General features: G+C 43.6%; 1 protein-coding gene across 2 annotated transcripts in view; it reads left to right on the forward strand.

Annotated features, from left to right (window-relative positions):
- Positions 1 to 2267: 2267 nt before the first annotated feature.
- The window catches only part of SYPL1 (synaptophysin like 1), a 34857-nt gene continuing 12396 nt past the window's right edge, over positions 2268 to 24728 (forward strand). The window contains exons 1-2 of one of the 2 annotated variants that reach the window (XM_063448114.1): positions 2268 to 2342; positions 2587 to 2658. In XM_063448114.1, coding sequence (XP_063304184.1) covers positions 2325 to 2342; positions 2587 to 2658 — 90 coding nt within the window. In that variant the 5' untranslated portion in view covers positions 2268 to 2324. Of the gene's footprint in view, positions 2343 to 2369; positions 2460 to 2586; positions 2659 to 24728 lie in introns of those variants that run through there. The other variant, XM_063448115.1, reaches the window with a different exon arrangement.

Consider the following 24728-nt stretch of genomic DNA (forward strand, 5'->3'; position numbering starts at 1 on the left):
TAGTAAGCCCAGTGAACGTGCATTGGTAGACTCACTGATCAAGCCCTCCACCTGCTAAGGTCCGGGGACTGCTCCTTGAGGACCCAGGGAATCGGACGGGGAAATGATCAAACTCTTCACTCTAACCGGGAGAACCATCCAGTGCAGGACGCCTTCATGGGTGGATTCGCTGGAGGACCTGGAACAAGAAGGAGAATTCCTAGGTAGATTGCACTGTTCCATACTCACCCTCCCCGTACCACCCAGGGATTGCCGGACCGAAGCCTTGGCATCCCGCCCGTGGTTGCGGCCACGGCAGCCGCACAGGGACCTGGAAGCCCCGCTAGCCCTTCCCCTGGGGCTATGACTATGGCTGGACCCATGACTTGGCCTGCACTGCGCACCTCGCCGGGGAGTAACTGAGCGCCCCCCAGAGGAGCTACAAGTCTTCAATGCCAACCCAGGGACGTGGCCGCCCCCCCGGACGCACTGCTTCCTTACTCCAACGAGCCGTTGTCCCCACCTGCCAAAACTCCCTCCCTGCCCCCATTCGGGCAAAACCTATGCCTGGCAGAGCGCTACCGTTGCACATCCCTCGTGCCCCGTGAGGTGCGACCACCGTAGTCTGCCAGCCCAGCAGACAACCTGCTCCCTTGACTCCTGCACTGTGCCAGCACAGCGTCCCGTGGATTGCGAGCCAGAGACGCTGGCTGGGTGTGGACATTCTTCTGAACCAGGGTAGTCCCTCCTGCACCCGAGCAAGCTGCCGTACCTAGAGACCCCCCAGGGGGCTCTGCCACCTGGCTGCACCCCCCTTCCGTGAGAGGCCTGCCGTGCTCCCCCCGGTAGACATCCACAAGTATCATCTGCCACTAGCTGCCAGGTGCCCCTGCCCGAGGTTAGCGACCCCCGGGAACCAGAGGGGCCCACTGCCTGCCTTAAACCTGGGGAATCCGAGTGCATCATGGGCAAAGCCCTAGAAGGCCTGCTCCCACCCCTAACAGCACCCCCAGTAGTGTAGGGGCCTGCTGCAAACCCACCAGGGCCAGTACTTAATTGAGGGCTGCTGGTCCCTCCAGGGACCCAGCGCCATCCACACCTGGGACACTCCACCCGGCCGCAAGGCAGAACACCTCTAGCGGCCCCTCCTCCACCAGTGGACACATTTATGAGCCTCCCAGATCTACAAAATTGAGATCGCAGGTGTGTCATTCTCTTGAAATTATTGTGTCAGTCTATCTTGGATTCTTGTACTACCAAAGTGTTAAAGAGCAGGGATTAATGAAGTCTCAAATGTGGTGGTGTGATGCCTTCTTGGGTCTGAAACATGGGGAGGCAAATTGAATTGTGACTGATGCATGATCCGACCATGTCACTGTTCCTGTGTGAGTTTTTTTGAAGAGTGGACAAGTGGTAGAGTGTAAGTTGTGCAAAAGTTTCCAGATCTACTGTATAGTGTTTAGTGGGCTAGATTTACCTGTCAATGTGTCTAGTCTTGGGTCTAAGGCAATGGTAAAATCACCTCCAAGGAACAAAGAACCCTCTGCATAGGACATAAGAGTTAAAGGGACACTATAGTCACCAGAACTACAGCTTGGCACGTTGTTCTCTACACTGTAATATATATATATATATTGTAGTAGCTCCGGGGTGTAAAATATGTCCCTGCAGGCTTTTTGCTGTAAACACTGCCTTTCAGAGAAAATGCAGTGTTTACATTGCTCTTTAGGGACACCTCCAGTGGCAGTCCTGGGTGACATTCATGAACATCCTGGACACACGCTCTGCATGGAGACACTGAACATTCCTCATGTTGTCATCCAGGTTGTCACTTTCTCCAAGTCCACAGATAGTGCTCTTAACCAAATTAAATCAGCCAAATTTGCAAATGAAAACTTGGTATTTAGTGAGTAGAATCTTTTGTGGCTAAATATGTTTAAAAATCACCAAATTTTATCTAAAAAAAACAAACAACAACAACAACAAAAAACAGCAACATTCCGTGTATAGGGTTTATACCCCCAGTCCCCAATACTCTCATTTGTTTTGAACAGCTTGCATACAAACTAGAAGGGCTGCATGGACAGAAACAAAGTATCTTAACTCCTAAATGGCAGAGGATTGAGCAGTGAGGCTGCAGGTGCATGTTCTATACACCAAAACTGCTTCATTAAGCTAAAGTTGTTCAGGTGACTATAGTGTCCCTTTTAATGAATATAAGGCAGCTCTATCATGGAGCGTCCCTTTAAAATGGCAAGGGATGCGTTAAATAAAGATCTTCAAACACCCAAAGCTTTATTGTACGGACAGAGCAGCACTGGCAGAGCCTGTAGCGCTGTGTACGGATGGGCCGCACAGTTCTGGTGAGTACCCCCATCAGCCCGCGCGCTCTCAGCGGAAGCATCGCCGCGGGTCACGTGGTATGACAGCAGTAATACGGAAACAGGCTTCCCCAGGAACAGACTCTGCCTGAACACCGGGTGAGTGGAGCGTGGGGCGGGCTGGCTGGCAGTGGGGGGAGGGGGGTACTCCGGTAGTGTTGGCGGCCCTGACTGACCGACTGCTCAATCCTGGCTTCACCCGCCCTCTCTGTCTCTCTGATTGCAGATCATGTCGGCCCTGCAGCTCTCCTTCACCCCGCTCAAGGAGCCCCTGGGGTTCATCAAGGTGCTGGAGTGGGTAAGTGATAACCTGCACCGGGGGGAGAGTGAGGACCCCCGCCCCCAGTGTGTGATACCTGTTACAGGTACTGTGTGTCAGCACTGAGCCCCCACCGTGACACCAGACCTAACACGTCACCCAGCCGGCACTTTTACTTTCTACGTATTGCTCCCAGCCAGGGAGGCGGCCGAGCTCAGTCAGTGTTATTCACTAAGCTGTGACTTGTGTTACATCTGGACGGAGTTCAGAGTGAGCTACAAACTACCGCCATTTATTTATTTACTTTGATTATTTCGGCTTCGAATGTGTAGTTCTGTAACCGCGGCTGGTTCCCTGTGTTCCAAAGAACACCGTTTGAGAAATACAATATCTGCATTTCCCCTCAAGAGTTCACTTAGAATTCATATGTCCTGGTGTGATGTGTAATTCCTGTATTTTGACATTTAATCACCATGCAAGGAAATGTAACAGGAGACCCTATTGTGGACATGGTAAATGAGTGGCTAATGTTTAGAAAATCTCCATATACAGCAACAATATGGGTTTAGTGTAAGTGTCTCTTTGTCTGGGAAGTTGCTCCAGAAGCTGTGAAGCCTGCTTTGTGTATCAGGGCTGTCATTACAATACTAGTCCATATCTGGGATGGGCGCTGGCTGCTCCCTCTTATTTGCCAAGTCTGGGTGGAGCTGCTGTCACAGGATCAGGAGGAGGGAGAGTCCTGAAGATCTGTTATCCACAACTGGTTGCAAATTAAACCATGCTCCCTGGAGGAATTTCTCATGTGATTATTTATTTATTTATTTATTTATTTATTTATTTATTTTAAACCCTTTCTCAAGCGAGATGAGCAAACTTTTTACATTCAATACAGTACTGGGAAATTCTGCCCTCAAGGGGTTAATGAACGGTATTATTTAGGGGTTTATTTACTAAATATGGAATTGTAGCAAACGGAAATCAAAACTGCAGATTTTAGGCCAAAATATAATGATGGGGGATCTCCATCTCAGCTGCAGTCACAGATTGGCTATTTTTACCTCAATTTTTTTTTTCCATTTTGGTTTAAATTTGTTACCTTTTAAGAATTTAGGGAAGAGTCATGTCTATGTTGGATGTGAATGAACTCTTACTGAGCATGCAGTAATATTGGTAATCTGGAAAAAGTTCCTATGATTATCTTGAGATATACAATAGGTTTAAATAAAATACCATATTGTCTTGATGAGACTTGGCAGTAAATGGACAGATGCAATATATACATTGTATGTGCACATATATATTTGAATAATATTAAAAAAAGTAGTATCTTGTAAAATGCTCATTTGATCAGTTGATATTGGTGTGTTAACCCAGTAAATCATGGAACACAGACTTTACAGGTTTTAATTATTTAACTCATTATTGCAACATAAGGTCTGTCAAAATGTAGGCAAAAATAGCTGATCTGGAAAAATACTCCATCTCTGCTATAGTCATAGCGTGACTATTTTAGCCTATTTTTTTCTATTTTGCAATTCAGTATAGTGAGCACTGAGATTTACTTTACCCAACTAATTTTATGTAAATGTGCTTGCAACAAGGTAGTCTATGGGACTTAGTGCTTTTGCATGTGACCTTTTCCCACAGACATCCAATTTTTAGTGAATTAAATATGAATTGCAATATATAGGCAAAAATATAGTCACAACTCTGATATTGTTGCCTACATTTTGCCATTAGCAATTTAGTAAATAATCCTGAATTAGTTGGTGGTGGAAGGTCTTCGATGAACTTCCTTTTGTCAACATATGCAAGACAAGTTAATCTGTTCTCTCTTGATATTATTCAATAGAATTTCGGTGAAATTCCAAAGCAGGCAGCATTTGATATACTGTTTTTAATATACTTTTTATTTTATTTTTTTTCCCTTCAAAAAAATGATAGTTTTATCACTGCATTTTGTTCCCCTTTATTAAATACTAATAAGAAAATTACCTTTTGTCTCCATTGTACCATACATACATAAAATAGTTTCAGGTATGACTGAGGCTTTTCTCAGACATTGTGTTTGCAACGTTTTTGGCACTTTTACTCTTTGTTCTCTACACTGTAATTTAAATATAATTATATCTATCTATTTTTTTTTTTTTTTTTTTTACGACACTGTATTTATTCAAACAACAACACCTTAAAGGGACACTCCAGGCACCCAGACCACTTCTGCTCATTGGAGTGGTCTGGGTGCCAACTCCCACTACTCTTAACCCTGCAAGTGTAATTATTGCAGTTTTTCATAAACTGCAATAATTACATTGCAGGGTTAACTCCACCTCTAGTGGCTGTCTACTAGATAGCCACTAGAGGTCACTTCCTAGTTTCTAGCACAGGTTTCCTTCACATTGTCTCCCTGGACGTCCTCACGCTGTGTGAGGACCTCCAGCGTCGCTCAAAACCCCATAGGAAAGCATTGAAATGATTTTTCAATGCTTTCCTATGGGGAGACGTAATGCGCATGCGCGGCATTTCCGCACATGCGGATTAGGTCTCCTCGGCCGGTGGGCGAGATTAGTCTCGCCCACCGGCGGACGTAATCACAAGGAGGATCGCCGCTGTCCCCGGTAAGTCACTGAAGGGGTTTTCACCCCTTCAGTAACCGGGGGTTGGGAGGGACCCTCCAGTGCCAGAAAAACGGATCGTTTTTCTGGCACTGGAGTTTCCCTTTAATGTAGTGGTTCTGGGGTGTAAAATATGTCCTTGCAGTGATTTTATTTTTTATTATAGTACTTTGTCTTGTACTCACATGCAACATTTTGCACTCCAGATGTTTTGGACTACACCTCCCATAATCCTTTGTCAGTGTTGTGGATGTAAGAGCAGTATTGGAAATGTAGTCCTCAACATGTAAAGTGCGAAAGGTTGCTTACCCCTGCCATAGGATATACAATAGCAAGTAAAGAAACACAGTTGTGTGCATAGGTATTATTGGAATTGAAGTCCAAAATGAAATCTGCATTAATTCCCAAAAAGTAACGTCTGAATTGGAATCCTAATTGGCAAGATATTTAAGAGTAGTATTGAGGTCCCTGTGATCAGATGATCCCCATGCTTATGAACTGGTGATAACCTGGTTAAATTCAGGATCCCCACTCCCGTTAATTATTTACACTATATCTCTATCAGCACCCAGACCACTTCAGCTTGTTAGGTGCATTGTCCCTGTCCCCTTTTAGTCCTGTAATGTAAAACATTTCATCTTTTGATAAACTGCAATGTTTACATTGTAGTACTAAAACTTTCTCTAGTGGCTGTCTACCAAACATATGCTAGAGGCACTTTTTGAATTTTAGCAGACAGTCCCTTAAACTATGCTGGACTTCCTCACACTCTAAATGAGGACATCCACTGTCAGTGAAGTCCCCATATAGAAAAGTTCCCCTATATCCCCCTTATAGAAGTCTGAGGACTTGGAAACTGTACATGCATGGGGTTTGAGAAAGCTGTAAAAGGCTAAGTAGATGGCTGCTTTAATGATGATATTGGTTTGTGGATTGAATGGGGCAGTGTCCTGATAATAGAGAGCTCTGAAATTGCTTGGAAATTTGGCTTTACTCCAACTTACATATAGGTAGCACAAGTTCTAGATATCAGGAGTAAACGAAAAAGGTAATGTATGTAGATTTGAAAGCCTTTTTGATAGGGTATGAAGTAAGCATGTGGTGCTGAATACCCATAAAATAAAGTTTGATTGTATCGTATGATAGTTTGTCTATGTTGGAAAAATGCTAGTTTGAGTCTGGGTCTCTATAGCAAATATGTCTACTAATTGGAATTCCGTTGTGAATTTGGACCCTGAAATATAAGGAACACACGTGCGGCAGCTTGCAAGCACTCCGCCTCCTGTCTTAAATTTTTTGCACACTTGTGCCTTATCCTGGAATACAATGGGCCTTCCTAACTTGTCTTTAAGTTCCCTTTGTTCAGATCTGTTAACAGGACTTGTGACATCTGACCAATTGTCAGAATGCTGGCTTTGTTAGAGCATAAGTTTGTAGTGTGAGTAGTTGAAGAGCAGATTGCTGTTAAAGTGCACATGCAGGGACCTTAAAGCCAGTGAGGTGTCTGCAGGAAAGTTCTGGGTCCAGTCAGTTTTAATAGTGAACTGGGCCAGAGTTATGCCTTAGCAGAAAAAGATTTTTGGTAATCGTAAAATGTAAAACCGCCATATTTCTGCCCTAGGTTAACCAGCTTGTGCAAATATAAATTCAGATCTTTGTTGTGGTGTTGGAAATTGGAGCATATTGCATTTCTGTAGAGACCGAAAGCGAATAAGATGGAAGCGTCTGATTGCTCCCTGCTCGCGCCCGCCTTTTTTTCTGTCATATGGTGGCAGTCACATATGGGTTTTGCTCCTCCCTGTGGACAAGACTTTTAACAAGTTATTAAAAAGGATCCTCCCCCTTTGGGTATAAAGGCTCAGACCGCAAAACCTACCCCAGTCTTCTTTCTTGTCCCGATAGGGATGGACAGGACTTCGTCGTTTGGTGAGACACACAGGTTGCTGTCTGGGGGATCCGGTCCGAGAGCTGCCCGGGTGGTAAGCTGAGTGGCCCATGCTCTGTTTTCTTAATCGTTACGGAGCATACTCAGGTCTGTAATTTATGCCGAGAAGGTTTCCGGCAAATACTTCCGGGAGGCGGAGCTCGCTCTGAGCAAGCGCACAGCGGTGGAACGCACGCCCGGGTGGTGTTTGCGTTCCACCTAAGCTTCCGGATGCGCAAAACGCATGCGCAAACGGAAGCTTAAAGAGATACAACAACAACAACAAAAAACGCGAAAATTTAAATTTAAAAGCTGTGCTAGTACCCACTGACAGCATGATGCAGATCAGAAGAGGTACGCCGTGTCACCTGCCCCCCCCACACGGCTCAGAGGTATTTTGAGGTAAGATTTACAGAAAATAGATCTTTACTTTGAAATACTTTCTGAAGGAGAATATACATCTAAGGAGTATCCGTTTAATTTTTACAGATATGTCTAGTCCACCTGAGATGGATAAAGAGAAACTAACTCCCACGCCTAGAAAGGCTACGGTGAAGTCCAAACATATTGTTTGCAGCGAATGTGCAACTCCCCTCCCAGACGGGTCTAGGAAGAAAATATGCAGTCTGTGTACTGCAAACTCGTTGGAAAGAGAGAAGCAAAAGGATATGCAATCTTTCCTATCCTGGTTCCAGGAGAGTTTGTCCCAGACCTTGGACACGATTAAGGAATCTAAGAGGGTAGAAGCCCCCAGTCAACAAAAGATCAATAAAAGAGATTCCTCATCTGGATCATCTTCAGGGGAATGTTCTTCTTCTGTCGAATCGGAGGATTCAGGTTCCTCTTCCAGTGAACCAGTGGGGTTTCCCTCAGAGGCAATCCGTAAATTTGTTAAAGAAGTGAATCTGACCATCCTACCTCAGGGATCAGAAAATCCTAAGAGGGGTTTTTTTGTACAACAGAGCTTAGTTGATTCTATTTTTAGGGAATGGAAAAACCCGGAAAAACGTGCCTTTATTTCCAGACACTTCAAGGACATCTTTAGGCTGGCTAGCGACGTTATGTGGGAAGATCTCCCAAAAGTTGATGCTCAGGTGGCACAGATTGCCAAAAGAAACACGATCCCTATTGGAGAAACTGCAGCATTAAAAAATCCCATGGATAAGAGAGCCGAAACCTCGTGTAGGCGAGCTTATCAGACAGCCGGTTTCCAATGTAAAGCCCTACTGGCAGGGGCGGCAGCAGCCAGAGCGAATGAAGTTTGGCTAAATCTAGTACAAGAAAATTTTTCATCTGGCCAGGTTGTTGATCTTAGTCACATGTTTCAGAACATGCATTTAGCGAATGAATTCCTTTTGGATATGTCAGTAGAAGTGATGAAATTGGCCTCCAGGATCATGGGTTTGACTTCGGTGGCAAGACGTGCCCTATGGTTGAGGTCTTGGTCGGCAGATACAGCGTCCAAGGCAGTCCTTTGTGAACTTCCTCTGGAAAAGGCTAAATTGTTCGGCGCTCCCTTAGAGGAAATCATACGTCAGATGTCTGAAACCAAGAAGGCACTTCCTCAAGATCGAAAATTTTCCTGGAGAGCAGGCTACAGGAATTATCAATCCAGGGGTAGGCGACCCTTTCAGGAAAGACCACACTATTTTCAAAGAAAGGAAAAGAACCGGAAATTTGAACAGAGTAATGAAGTCAAGAGAAGCTTCAGAGACAAAGGGAAGCGTTTTTGACGCCAGAGGTGTAGGAGGACGACTCCAATATCTTTTACCGGTGTGGGAACAGACCACAAAGGATCCTTGGGTTCTAAAGATTATCCGAAAGGGACACAAGATTGTTTTTCTGGAAAAACCAAGATCAAGGTTTCTACTATCATCCTACCAGTCCACAAAGAAATCTCGAGCTCTAGATTGTCAGACCAGGCTGCTTCTTCACAAAGGGGTAATAGAAAGAGTGCCACAGAAACAGGAATTTCGAGGAGTCTATTCAAGACTGTTTCTCGTTCCAAAACCGGACCACTCATTTCGGCCCATTCTGGATCTGAAAAGGATAAATCAGTTTATCCTTTATCACAGATTCCGTATGGAATCAATCACATCAATTTTTCCCCTATTGCAAAAAGGAGACGTTATGGTAAAAATCGACTTAAAGGATGCCTATCTACATGTTCCGATAGCCACCACTTCAAGGAAATATCTAAGATTTGCAATAAGAAGAAGTCACACCGCTCATTTCCAGTTCAGGGCTCTACCTTTTGGTCTGTCCTCCGCTCCAAGGATCTTTACCAAAATCCTGTCTCCTCTAACTGCTCATTTAAGGGAAAAGGGTGTTTCTATTGTCCCATATTTAGACGACTGGCTTCTGGTGGCACATACCGAAGGTCAACTACACGAGGATCTGCGGATCACTATAAAGTTTCTTCAGGACCATGGTTGGATTTTGAATCTAAAAAAATCAGTTTGCATTCCAACAAGAGTAATAGTTTCTCGGTTTCAAGATCGATTCAACCACCATGTCAATATTTCTGCCCAGACGGAAGAGAATAAAGATCCGAAGATCGATTTCCAACCTCCAGAGGATGAAAGATTGTTCATTCAGAGAAGCCATGAGTGTGTTAGGGCTTCTTACGGCCACTTTTCCGGCAGTCAAATGGGCAAGATCAAAGGTCAGACCTTTACAGTGGAACATCCTGACGTCTTGGTCAAAGAAGGAGGAAGATCTAGACGAAAGATTCCTACTGTCCCCTCAGGTGAAAACACAGCTAGATTGGTGGATAACCTCAGAGTGCCTGTTTAAAGGCTTGTCCTTTCTGCCAAAGGTCTGGCTGATAGTCACCACAGACGCTTCAAACTCAGGTTGGGGAGCCCACTTAGGCTCCACCATGTTCCAAGGAAAATGGTCTTCCAAAGAAGCAGAGGAATCTACAAATTTCAAAGAATTGTTGGCGGTTCTGTATGCTCATCACCTCAGACCTTGGTTACTTCAAAGAGCAGTCAAGATACAGTCAGACAATCGCACGGTAGTCTCTTATATCAATCGACAGGGGGGAACCAGAGCAAGAAGGCTTTACAGTCTTTGTACAGTCGTTATGGAATGGGCGCAGAGAAATCTGGAAGACATTACGGCGGTCTACATAAGAGGCAGCGACAATGTTATAGCCGACGATTTGAGCAGGGGAAAGTGGGACCAAAAGGAATGGTCTCTAAACCCGGACGTATTCAGAATCCTAACTGGGAAATTCGGCGTACCAGAAGTAGATTTGATGGCAAGAAGATCAAACAAGAAGGTTTACCACTTCGCCTCCCTATTCAAAACAGATCAACCCAGTTGGAAAGACGCTCTATCAATAAGGTGGGATTTTCAGCTGGCTTACATCTTCCCACCTCTGCCCCTGATCCCAAAGGTTCTCCTCAAGATACGAACGGACAGGGCAAGGATATTGGCAATAATCCCTTATTGGCCAAACAGTCTGGTTTGCCGCCCTAAAAGAGATGATCATCAGCTATTGGGAACTTCCCAGGGCAGCTCATCTCATTGTGAACAGGAACCTACCCTTGAAAGTACTAGAGATGTTCAGATTGACGGCTTGGCTACTGCAAGGCTGATCCTTCGAAACAGGGGATTGCATGATGAGAGAATAACTGTCTTACTCCGCGCCACTAGAGTATCGACTTCTAGGATATACTTTAGAATTTGGTCCAAGTTTCTGCACTGGTGTAGGGATTACCGGTTCCCGATATTACAACCATCAATTGATAACATTCTTCAGTTTTTGCAAGAGGGCTTTGACGCTGGCCTGGTAGTCTCAACTCTCAAGGTCCAAATATCAGCTTTGAATTTTTTTCTTCTAAAGGATTTGGCGGCAAATGTTTTTGTCAGAAGGTTTTTTAGGTCTATCAGCCTCAAGAGGCCTCCTAAACGTTCAGTGTTTCCATCATGGGACTTAGCCCTAGTCCTTCAAGCCCTTAGTGCTAACCCGTTTGAACCTTTGGAGGAAGTTCCTTTAAAGATTTTATCTCTTAAGGTTTTGTTTTTGGTGGCCATCACCTCAGCCAAAAGAGTGGGAGAACTTCACGCCCTATCCTCCTCAGACGAATTCACTATTTTCCATGAGGACAAGGTGGTTCTTTACCCGAGACCATCATTTCTTCCTAAGGTTTTGTCTTCAAAGAATGTGAATCAACCTATTATTTTACCTTCTTTTTTTAGTGCGCCCTCATCCCTTCAAGAACACAGATGGCAAAAGTTGGACGTCAGAAGAGCGTTACGTATATATTTAAACAGAACAAAGGAATTCAGAGTTTCGGATCACCTGTTTGTTAATTTTCAGGGTCACTTAAAGGGTAAGGTAGCTTCCCGTGGTACTTTATCTCGTTGGCTTATTCTGGCTATCGATTTGGCATATTCTTCCTCAGGTCTTCAGTCTCCTGCTGCTATCAAGGCCCATTCTACTCGAGCTATGGCTACCTCATGGGCTGAAAGAGCACTTGCATCTCCAGAAATCATTTGCAAGGCAGCATGCTGGTCATCTTTCAACACCTTTATCAAGCACTACCGGCTAGACATTTTCTCTGCCTCTGGAGCTGCCTTTGGGCGTAAGGTGTTACAAGCCGTCGTGGCATAGGTCCCGCCCAGAGGGATTCTTGCTATATCCCATATGTGACTGCCACCATATGACAGAAAAAACAGAAATTTTTACTTACCGTAAATTCTTTTTTTCTTAATATGGTGGCAGTATTATAACCCTCCCTCTTTATTAAAGTAATTTTGCATTGGATATTTGATTTGTCTGGTTTCTTTACTTGTCACGTACTGGGGTAGGTTTTGCGGTCTGAGCCTTTATACCCAAAGGGGGAGGATCCTTGTTAAAAGTCTTGTCCACAGGGAGGAGCAAAACCCATATGTGACTGCCACCATATTAAGAAAAAAAGAATTTACGGTAAGTAAAAATTTCTGTTTTCGTCATTTTGACGAAATGGGGGGCGCGGCTTCACGAGGCTCCCGGCGCTGGAACCAGGTAAGTAAAATCTCTTCCCTGGAGAGTCCCTTTAATAAGAAACCATAGTCCCTACTGTTTTCGTGTGAAATTTTCTTTTTTATAATTTAATGTTTGCATCATTTGATGTCCATCGATGCTCTCAGCCCAACGTCAGCTGAACCTTCCAAATACTGCAGCACAGAGGAAGGAAACCAGGAGACAGATGTGCAAAGCCCCAACTTTGGAGGTGTAAACTTTGCCATGTGAGCAATCAAGCTTCCTAACCGAAAAGCACTCGATAAATGCTTTCCAATGGGGTTTCCGCATCACATGATCAAGTTTTTCCTAGTGAACACAGCGTAAGCACCTGCATAGTCACATGGATTTAATGGGACACTATACCACCCAGACCACCTCACTCAATGAAGTGGTCTGGGTGCCAGGTCCCCCAGGTTTTAACCATTCAGATGTAAACATAGCAGTTTCAGAGAAACTAGGCTTAATACAGCCTAGTGGGACATGCTTTAAATAGGAAGAGACACATGAGACTCACACAATCCCCTGCTGTTTTTAGCTGGGTTGGTAGCAGAATAATATAAATGAAATCTGTCAACATACTGATAGTTATTCTGATGGGTCTGCTTTCTACAAAATGTGTACTTTTGTGTAGAGATTTGGTGTCTTGTGACTGGCACTAAAATTATACGGAATTATTCACTCGTTTTTTTTTTTTGTTTTTTTTTTAACCACAGTAGCATAGCTGGCTTAGAGAATGTTTCCAGTTTGGCTATTTTGATCTTTTTAATTTGTAAAGCCTGTTTGAATTCTCACTGTTGTAAGTAACAATGATAGTCTCAGCATGCCAGATGTGGCTACAGTTTAGATTGGAAAGAAAAATTCAATACATTCTATATGTGCCTTTTTAACTTCCAAAATATAGTTGAAATCTTAGACATAATCTTAGACATATAAGGCATTTTAACAATGTGATCTAATCTGTTTTTGAGTTATTTTCCTTTTGTTGCACTAGTTGTGATAGAAGTTATGAGGAAAAGAGCCTGGACTGGACGTATGGGTAAGGCAGAGATTGCACTCTTCTAGCCATACTAACTTATTCTAGCAATGTGTACTGTGATAACATCAGTTTATTGGTCAGGCTTATTCTTCCTCATTAACCTAAGCAGCTCAGAGGAGCTTTAAATATTAAGTAGTTTAACGAATTAAGGTAGTTGCAATTGCATATACCGTATATACTAGAGTATAAGCCGAGTTTTTCAGCCCATTTTTTGGGCTGAAAAACCCCAACTCGGCTTATACTCGAGTCAGAGTCTGTATTATGGCAATTTGCATTGCCATAATACAGACTGGGGGGAGAGGGGGGCTGGCAGAGCTGTACTTACCTGTCCTGCAGCTCCTGTCAGCTCTCTCCTCCTCCACCGGTCCGTTCAGCACCTCGGTCAGCTCCCAGTGTAAGTCTCGCGAGAGCCGCGGCTCTCGCGAGATTTACACTGGGAGCTGACAGAAGAGCAGAACGGACGGCGCAGAGGAGGAGAGAGCTGACAGGAGCTGCAGGACAGGTAAGTACAGCTCTGCCAGCCCCCCTCTCCCCCCCACTGAACTGCCACTGGACCACCAGGGAAGGAGAGCCCCCCTCCCTGCCATATATCTAGCAGGGAGGGGGGACGAAAAAAAAAAAAATAATAAAATAAGAAATAAAAAAAATTAATAATAAAATTAAAAAAAGGGGTATAAGGACCACTATGGGAGGGGGGGGGGGTATAAGGACCACTATGGGAGGGGGGGGGGGTATAAGGACCACTATGGGAGGGGGGGGGGGTATAAGGACCACTATGGGAGGGAGGGGGGGTATAAGGACCACTATGGGAGGGAGGGGGGGATAAGGACCACTATGGGAGGGAGGGGGGTATAAGGACCACTATGGGAGGGAGGGGGGTATAAGGACCACTATGGGAGGGAGGGGGGTATAAGGACCACTATGGGAGGGGGTGGGATAAGGACCACTATGGGAGGGGGTGGGATAAGGACCACTATGGGAGGGAGGGGGGTACAAGGACCATTATGGGAGGGTCCTTGTACCCCCCTCTGCACACACACACACACACTGCATTCATGCACACACACGCTGCACTCATACACACACGCTGCACTCATACACACACGCTGCACTCATACACACACGCTGCACTCATACACACACGCTGCACTCATACACACACGCTGCACTCATACACACACGCTGCACTCATACACACACGCTGCACTCATACACACACGCTGCACTCATACACACACGCTGCACTCATACACACACGCTGCACTCATACACACACGCTGCACTCATACACACACGCTGCACTCATACACACACGCTGCACTCATACACACACGCTGCACTCATACACACACGCTGCACTCATACACACACGCTGCACTCATACACACACGCTGCACTCATACACACACGCTGCACTCATACACACACGCACATACGCACACACTGCATTCATTATACACGCACATACGCACACACTGCATTCATTATACACACACATACGCACACACTGCATTCATTATACACACACATACGCACACACTGCATTCATTATACACACACATACGCACACACTGCATTCATTATACACACACATACGCACACACTGCATTCATTATACACACACTGTAAATAAATATTCAATTAATATATTTTTTTTAGGATCTAATTTTATTTAGAAATTTACCAGTAGCTGCTGCATTTCCCACCCTAGTCTTATACTCGAGTCAATAAGTTTTCCCAGTTTTTTGGGATAAAATTAGGGGCCTCGGCTTATATTCGGGTCGGCTTATACTCGAGTATATACGGTAATTGTCTTTTTTTTTTTTTTTTTTTGTCTTGCTTGTATCACAGCAACTCTGGCACTCTCCCTGGTTAAAGGGACACTAGAGTCACAAACAATTTTAGCTTAATTAAGCAGTTTTGGTGTATCAAACATGTCCCTGCAGCCTCACTGCTCAATTCTCTGCCATTTAGGAGTTAAATCACTTTGTTTCTGAACACTAGTCACACCTCCCTGCATGTGACTTGCACAGCCTTCCTAAACACTTCCTGTAAAGCATAATCTAAATTTTATCCTTTCTTTATTGCAAGTTCTGTTTAATTTAGATTTTCTTATCCCCTGCTATGTTAATATCTTGCTAGACCTTGCAAGAGCCTCCTGTATGTGATTTAAAGTTCAATTTACAGAGAAAGGGATACAATTGCTTAAGGTAAACTACATCTGATTGAAAGCGAAACCAGGTTTTTATATTTTTTTTATTTTTTTTTAAAATGCAGACTGTGTTAATCATAGCCAGGGGACATGTGGTAAGGGCTGCATAAACAGAAACAAAGTTATTTAACTCCAGAATGGCAGATAGTTGAGCAGTGAGACTGCAGAGGCATGATCTGTACATCCAAACTGCTTCATTAAAGGGACACTATAGTCACCAGAACAACTACATCTTATTTAATTTGTTCTGGTGAGTAGAATCATTACCTTCAGGCTTTTTGCGGTAAACACTTTTTAAAGAAAATGCAGTGTTTACATTACAGCCTAGGGATAACTTCACTGGCCACTCCTCAGATGGCTGTTAGAGATCCTTCCTGGGTCATGGCTGCCTGAAATGCATCCAAACATTCAGTATCTCCTCCCTCTGCATGCAGACACTGAACTTTCCTCATAGAGATTCATTGATTCAATTAATCTCTGAGGAGATGCTGATTAGCCAGGGCTGTGTTTGAATCATGCTGGCTCTGCCCCTGATCTGCCTCCTTGTCAGTCTCAGCCAATCCTATGGGAAAGCACTGTGATTGGATCAGGCTACCACTTCTGATGATGTCAGCAGACTGCTTGTTTTTCTGATGCAAACAGCATGCAGATCTACAGCTTTGGGCTTGAATACAGTAAAATTTAGCCATATTTATGGAGGCATGAAGGGCCCAGGGGGGCTAGATGGTGGTTTTAACACTATAGGATGACGAATACATGTTTGCATTCCTGACTCTATAGTGATCCTTTAAGCTAAAGTTGTTTTGATGCCTATGGTATCCCTTTAAATATGGTTACTTTTTTTTTTTTGGCCTGACTACAGCAACATAGGAAGTATAGGATGGGAAGTATCATTAAGAGACCAAAGACCTACAAAGGGATTCAGCAACACTCCAAGCACCATAACCACTTCAAAGCACAGAAACTCCGTTGGGCATAGCTCTGTGCTGTAACCTGTAGAGGTGACGCCCATTGGGCCCAAAGTTGCATCTTCATAAATTCCATATGGTAAAACCATCCACCTCACTTAATACTAACATAGCTGATAAGTGGCAGTCTTAATTTTGGCAGCAAATTTCAATTTAGTTTTAGTCAAAGTGATTGAGCAGTAAAACCTGAGGCATGCTCTATTCCAGTGATGGCGAACCTGTGGCACACCAGAACCCCTCTGTGGGCACGCGATCATAGGTCACGGTTGGCTGCATTGTAGAGTTGGCATCTGCCTGCCCAAAACGGCAGGCGCCTACTCTGCTTTCTGTCGGGAGGACACAGAAGCAGGGGGAGGGATCTGAGAAGCCACTCTCCTGTCCTCCCGCGAGCAATCTGTGTGGAGCGTTGCTGCACGTTACCATGGCAACGCTCCACACAGCATTCTGCGTGCAAGGGGACGAGAGCTGGCGAACTTGTCCTACATACTTCCCACCACCAAGGCTGGCTGTGTTCCCCCTTACCCCCCTTCACCAAAGGTAAAGGGGGGGGGGCGGAGACACAGATTTTAAAATATTTGCAGTACCCCCGCCCGCACAGGCAGCACTCTGCACCAGTACCCACAAACGCAGCACGTATATCTATTCAGCGGACTGTGTGTGTATTTTATGTATGTATTGCATTCCTTGGAGATACTAATAAATAAAAGCCTAATTTTAACTAAAAATATTTTCAAAAAATTCCTGTGAGTTGTGTGTAGGCAGTGCCCCAGTGCACTGCCTGGGGGCCCATAATGTTGTTAAGATGGTGTGGGTGGGATGGGGGGCTGCAAGGGAGCACTGACTTACGTGTTGTTCCATCCCTTTGCTGATGATGTTGTGAGACAGGAAATGACGTCATTTAGGCGCCGCCTGATTGACGTAACTTCCTGTTTCCTGACGGCATCAGCGGAGGGAGCAGTGCTGCAACAGCACGTAAGTCAGTGCTCCCTCGTGCTCACAGCAGCAGGAAGTAATTGGCTCCACCAGGTAGAGACTGGGTGGACTTCAAACCTGCACCAAAAATTTTTTTTAACATTTATGTGCGGGGAGTGGGGCGGTATGATGGGGTAGTGAGGGGAAGATGCTGAGGGGAGAGAAGAGGAGAATTAGTTTGGACAACTGTATGAGTTGTTGTTTTTTTTTTTTCTAAACTTAAACCACAGTATTCAGGTTTAATCGCCATGTTGGCGCTTTGAGGAAAAAAAACTTGGCATGTATTGCAGTTTGGGCACTCTGCCTCAAAATCAATCATGTACAGCAGTTTTGGGTTTTTATATTCTGTCAGATTCTTCTAGGATTCAGCTGTTGATTGTTAAAGGACAACTATAGGCACCCAGACCACTTCAGCTCAATGAAGTGATCTGGGTGCCAGGTCACTCTAGTTTTAACCCTGCAGCTGAAAACATAGCAGTTTCAGAGAAATTGCTATGTTTACACTGCAGGGTTAATCCAGCCTCTAGTGGCTGTCTCACTGACAGCCACTAGAAGCCGCTTCCGTGATTCTCACTGTGAAAATCAGTGAGGAGATGCTGACGTCCTTAGGAAAGCATTGAGTAATGCTTTCCTTTGGGCTGTTTGAATGCTCGCACAGCTCTAACCGCGCATGCGTGTTCGGCTCCACTCAGGAGCCAACGTCAGAGGGGGAGGGAGGAGAGGTCACTGGCGCTGGATAAAGGTAAGGGTCACTGGCGCTGGATAAAGGGTTTTAACCCCTTCAGCCCAGCGGGAGGGAGGCCATGAGGGTGGGGGGGACATAAGGACTACATAGTGACAGGAAAAAAAGTTTGTTTTCCTGGCACTATAGTGGTCCTTTAATGTGTTTGCATTAATATACAAAGTTTCTTACAAAAACTGACAAGTATGTAGAATGGTTATTGGTTTTCTGTGAATGCTAACTTCTACCAAAACACAGCTTCTTTTGTATGTGTGCTGTGGTAAACAGTCAGGAATTGTACTCCTTTTCTCTTTGCACAGTGGGTAGTAGGCATTCAATTATTTTTGCACAGTGCTTTCTTGTTAACTGCAGTAACTTTCAGCATTTACAAAATATGGGGGTAAATTGATTGCATATATAACCTTGAAAGGTTTCACCCATTATTTTTATTGCTGTCTTGTCACATTCCTCAACACCTGTTTGATACAGTTTATGGCAAAAAATTTTTATATATAATTTTATTTAAAAAAAAAAAAAAAATGTTAAACTTAAAAAGTTGGACCCATCATCATTTTAAAGCCAATACATGTTATGCAATTTCTGAATGACTAAGAGTGATATATGTAGCTTGTGTGAAAACATGGACTGTTTTCACATCTTTGTCACCGTGTATTTTTCTGTCATATGGTGGCAGTACCAGTGGGTTTTGCTCCTTCCTGTGGACAAGCATCTAACAAGCTTAATTAAATCAACAAAACCCCTCCCCCTTGCCCTATAAGAAGGGCTATCCGGCAAAACCAACCTCAGTTTCCTTTCTTGTCCCGAGAGGGAAGGACACAGCATCTGGAGGGTGAGACACACAGGCTGCTGGTCTGGGGGATTCCGGTCCGAGAGCTGCCCGGGCGGTTAGCTGAGAGACCATGCTACCTCCGTTATGGTTATGGAGCAAATGGATACATTGCCTCTTATGCCGAGAAGGTTCCGGCGAATACTTTCTGGAGGCGGTCTTGATGACCTGCGCACAGCGGTGGAACGCACGCCCGGGAGGTGATGCGTTCCACCAAAAGTTTCCGGTGGTGCGCATGCGCATGCCGAAACTTTATTAAAAAAAAAAAAAAAGGCGCGAAGTTTGATGCTCGGCATAGATGAAGCTGTGCAGTACCCACTGACAGCATGGATGCTTGCCAGAAGTGGTACGCCGTGTCACCAACCCCCCACACGGTTCAGAGGCATTTTGAGGTGAGGTGAATTAATCTTTCCTTCAAAATGATCTCTGTAAAAGTTTAGACACTTCATTTGCAAAGTGTGAAGCCACGTGGTAAGAAGAGGACGAAGATGACGGTATATGTACCCACTTTATGCACTATGATGAATTGCTGTGAGCAGTATAGGTACTCTCTATATGCTCTATGACGAATTGCTGTGAGCAGTATATGTACTCGCTATATGCACTATGACGAATTGCTGTGAGCAGTATATGTACTCACTATATGCACTATGACGAAGTGCTGTGTGCAGAAGATGTATGCAATATATACACTACGATGTGTTGCTGTGAACAGTATATGTAATCACTATGTTCTATGACGAGTTACTATGAGCAGTATATGTACTCGCTATATGCACTATGACGAATTGCTCTGAGTAGTATATGTACTCACTATATGCACCATGACGACTTGCTGTGTGCAGAAGATGTATGCAATATATGCACTACGACGTGTTGCTGTGAACAGTATATGTAATCACTATATGTTCTATGACGAGTTACTATGAGCAGTATATATTCTCACTATATGCACTATGACGTGTTACTATGTGCAGTATATATTCTCGCTATATGCACTATGACGTGTTGCTGTGAACAGTATATGTAATCCCTATATGTTCTATGACGAGTTACTATGAGCAGTATATATTCTCTCTATATGCACTGTTGTGTTGCTGTGAACAGTATAGGTTACCACTATATGTTCTATGACAAGTTCTGTGAGCAGTGTATGCACTCACTATGGGCACTATGACGAGTTGCTGTGCACAGTATATGTACCCACTATATGCTCTGTGTGTGTGTCTAAGATGACTCGGCCTCAGTAGGGGTACACACTATAAAGTCCTTGTATAAGGACAAGAACCTCTTTAGATGTATCCACTAGATGCTCTATGTCGCATTGTTTTGTTATCCACTCGACCTTAGTAGATGCACCCACTATATGCTCTATGCCGAGTTTGAAGTGTGGCCTCCGCTTCATTAGTTGTATGCACTGTATTCGTTAAGAATGAGAACTCAACCTCCGTGCATGCTCTGTTAGGAGTTACTTGAGGACTCAGCCTTAGTATATGCATCTACTATATACTCTGTCGAGTTGATGGGTGGTCTCAACTTCAGTAACCACTATAGGCTATTTTAGGGGGGTTCTTTTCCTTTTATATACTCTATATATATATATATATATATATATATATATATATATATATATATATATATATATATATAAAAAAAGCCTCACTAGTTTATGGGATATAGGTATACTCTATATGCCTTATGTATGAGGTACTGGGAAGACAGGGCCTCAGTATATGTCTTCACTAGTTTCTCTATGGATGAGTTACCAGGAGATGTATGCTCATTAGCCGGTATAGAGATGGCATCTTCACAGTAGCTCATATATCTATATCTGTATCTATATCATCTCCACAGGAGTTGCGTAACCCTGGTATATGGCATAGGTTGTGTAGGTATGCTTTCTGTTCATACAAGATTCAGTATAGGTTACTGATGTCTCTGGCAATTTGGACGGTTAACGAACACACACAATGTAGGTGTTTTTTCATCAACACACTGCAGAACAGGATTAACCTCTGCCCCAGTCGTTTCAGAAATTGCAGTGGTCTAATAAATTCCGTTACTTGTAGCAGGTGATTAGCGTGTAACCTCGGTACTGTCTAAAGAAGTACTGTTGTGTATATTAAGGCGATTATTTTAATTTTTGGAGATCAGACTGAGATCAGATCAGACTGAGCATACAGAGGGAGACCGACGTTTCCCCAGCAATCCATATATTCTATTGCCTATTCATAAGAGTCCCTAGATCTCGTAACATGTTAAAAAAGAAATCCCACTGTTTTCTCTCCCCGATCATAGAAGAAGGGGTGTTGGTAGTAGCGGATCCAATTTTCAAATTAGATAGAGTTCATTTCAGGAAGTCTGTCTTCCGTCTAATGTTTTCTGGTTGGGTATCGCTACAGATGCTCTTTTTTAATCCCCTTCATGTTTCGTGGTAATGATTAAGGGAAAATCCGCAGATTCCAGGGGTTTTAAGGTGTATTGCCACCCTTCATCTCTTCATTCCGTAGATATGGCAGAAGGCTGTAAATTTTCATGCGCACTCTTCTACAGGGTTAGTACATCAACCGGCAGGGAGGAACCGGTGTAGGCGCTCTCTCTCTCTCTCCTGCATGCGGTTATCTTGCTGAGGTGCAAATTCATCTAGTAGATATTTCGGTAGTTCCTTTCAGAGGGATTGACATAGCCGTCTAGCTCAGAGAGGGTATTTGGAATTAGGAAGTTTGGTCCTTATGTCCGTGTAATTTGACTCTCTGGAGTGGAAAATTGTTGTTCCAGCCAGGGCTCTGTTGACAAACTTTTCAACGACCAAGTCACTTCCTGTTTCACTACAGGTCCCTCGGTGATGGATTACTCTCTTTGTAATGTGTCTTACTTCCGCTTACGTTTTTTCTAGTTGTCTTAGAAAATTAGGTCTATCGGAGCCTTATCCTGGTTCTTATTCCATGCTGAGCATAAAGATTCTGATTCCCAAACGTTCGAAGCTCTATCGGTCTCATGATGTATAGGGATCTACCCTAGTGGTTCTGTAGAGTTTCAGGTTGATAGCCTGACTACGGCTAGGGTTCTTCTTCATCATCTAGGTCTGCGGGAAGATTTGTTTGGCTATGTTGCTTGGCAACTATATATCCTGTTTAAAGGTCTACTTTCTGATAAGGGTTAGAAATTTTTTGGGGGGATTTTGGGAACACCCCTGCTGGTGTTTCATTCGTCTAAAAACCCTTGCTTTAATGTCTTCTGGTTTTTTTGTTCGGCAGGCTTCGGCGTTTTCTGCTTTGAGGTCCAGGCCTTCAAGCCTGAGAATCCTGCTGTTCTTAGAGTTTACATCCAGATTTTAAGCTTGAGGTTTTTTGTAATCTGCCAGGTCCAGACATCCTCCTAGAGTTCTGTTTTCCCTTCCTGGTATTTTTGTCCTTGAATTTTGATATATTTTGTTAAATTTTTTTTAGGTAACACCCGTTCGATCCTGTTAAAGGGTTTCCCTTACAAGTTTTGTTTCTCCAGGACACCTTCTTGGGGGCCATCTTATCGGCTAATATGTTCAGAGAGCTTCAGTCATTTTTCATCCCCAGATGATTTTTCAGTATTGCTCATGGACACGGTGGTTCTTCACGCTAAACATTTTTTTTCCCTACGGGTTGGTACTAAGTGTAGCTTGAAGGAGCTTTGTAATGTCTCTTTTCCTAGGACTGAAGAGCTCAGTTATTCTGGTCCTCTGTTTGTTAGCCTCCCATAAAAGGTGTAAGGATACAGTGATTCCTGCAACTCTTTTGTTTCATTTGACTCAGGCGAGTATGTTGGTTGGCCATTTTCTCCCGGTGGTCTTCAAGTTCCGGCTTCTCTCAGGACGCTTGGAGTATTGGCTGCCTCTGGGCCAGTAAGAACACTTGTTTTTTCTAGTGGCCTTCTGTTAGGCACCATCTTGGGCTTCCATTCCACATTTTCATAAAGCTCTACAGGTTAGAGATGTTCTCATCCTCTGAAACTGCTTTTTAGGCGTATAAGTTCCGACCTACGGTGACATTGAACCCGCCCTAGTTAAGGATCTTGCTATATCCCACTGGTACTGCCACCATATGACAGAAAAAACAGAAATTTTTACTTACCGTAAATTCTTTTTTTCTTAATATGGTGGCAGTACAGCTTCCCTCCCTCTATTTTACATTATCTTGATTCGTATGAGTTCTATTTGGGATTTTTCTTGCTACTTACTGAGGTTGGTTTTGCCGGATAGCCCTTCTTATAGGGCAAGGGGGAGGGGTTTTGTTGATTTAATTAAGCTTGTTAGATGCTTGTCCACAGGAAGGAGCAAAACCCACTGGTACTGCCACCATATTAAGAAAAAAAGAATTTACGGTAAGTAAAAATTTCTGTTTTCCTACGTGTGACACTTTAAGACACTGGGCGGAGCTACCGCTGTCTAGAAGTGTCAGTCCCCCTCCCCATTTTTCTAGCTTTGCACTTTGGATTGCCGATTCCACCCCTATTTTCTCATATGTGAAATTTAAATTCACTTACTCTATTTAAGCTAAATAGGGTGGGTCTTGGGGTCTGGTTCCATTTGAGCAATATCGGTTTTCTTGCTGCTAGTAGGATATGTGAGACTAACACTTTAGCTTGGTAGGACTAGGCTGCTGGTGATGGCAGGAGGGGTTGAATGGAGGAGGCTGGAGAGACAGAGAATTTACCAGTTGAGTAATGTGGTGTACAACCACATAGTGTGACATTGTACCCTCATCTCTTCTGCATCACTAGCAAAACGAGGGAATAGATTTGTTAATTCTATAGTCGGCTAGGCTTCAAATACCAGTGGTAAATTTTTTTGCAATGGGCTTCTATATGATGGCAACAAGTGCTACTCTTTAGGATGTTTATAGGTTTTACCCATTCCATTTCTGACACAGACCATTTTCAGACTCCCTTTGTTTCATAAAGGTGAATGTTGTTTGGTATATCTTCAGCATCTTGTAGCACATGTATAGTGTTTTAGACTTAAGGGGTTTCCCAGCATTTTTCCAACAACTCTTGGAATGACTGCCCTGGCTGGAAGCTTTCGTGATAACCTGTGAGGTAGCAATGTTTTTAAGTTGTCAATAAGGAAAAATAGGGGGTGGGGAGAGTAATTTTCCTGTAATTGTGGAAAAGGTAGTAATTTCTCATATTGGTAAATGTTCCACTTTGGTCACCCCCTTTAGCAATCCATTTGTGTAGTAATAACCATGGCCATTATAGTTGTTTTTGGCTCTACTTGTAGAAAATGCTTAGTTTTGAGGGATTCCATGGAATGATTCCAGACATAATAGGGGAGTTCAGTAGAGGCCTTATAATAAAGGGCTTCATTGGGGAGACCCATTCCTTCTTTGGCAAAGCGTTTTTTGTAATAGTGCAAATGGGAGTCAGGCTTTTTGATTGTCCCAGATAAAGGCTGTGAAAACATTTTTGAATGGATTTGAAAAATGTTGTTTTAACAAACTGATAGGAATCTAAATACTGTATATAAAACCGTCTGGAAAGAAACTTTTTTTTTTTATTAGTGTTACTTTGTCCTGCCCAGGTAAGTAGTAATTTTTTTTTTTCTGGACTTGTGCAATAATGGGCTATAACTATATTTTAAAATAGAATGTATTGTTTTAGGTAATGTGGTGAGCTGTAAAATGAAAGTGATCTTTCACATGTAGTTTAGTTATCAATGCAGGTGGTAAGCCTATCTGGAGCGCTTGAACTTTCGCCTTGATTTTATAGAAGGAAATTTGGCTGTATTTTTGCAGTAGATGTAGAAGCACTAAATGGAGTTGTC

This window comes from Pelobates fuscus, chromosome 3 (assembly GCF_036172605.1).
Source record: "Pelobates fuscus isolate aPelFus1 chromosome 3, aPelFus1.pri, whole genome shotgun sequence".
Lineage (NCBI taxonomy): Eukaryota > Metazoa > Chordata > Amphibia > Anura > Pelobatidae > Pelobates > Pelobates fuscus.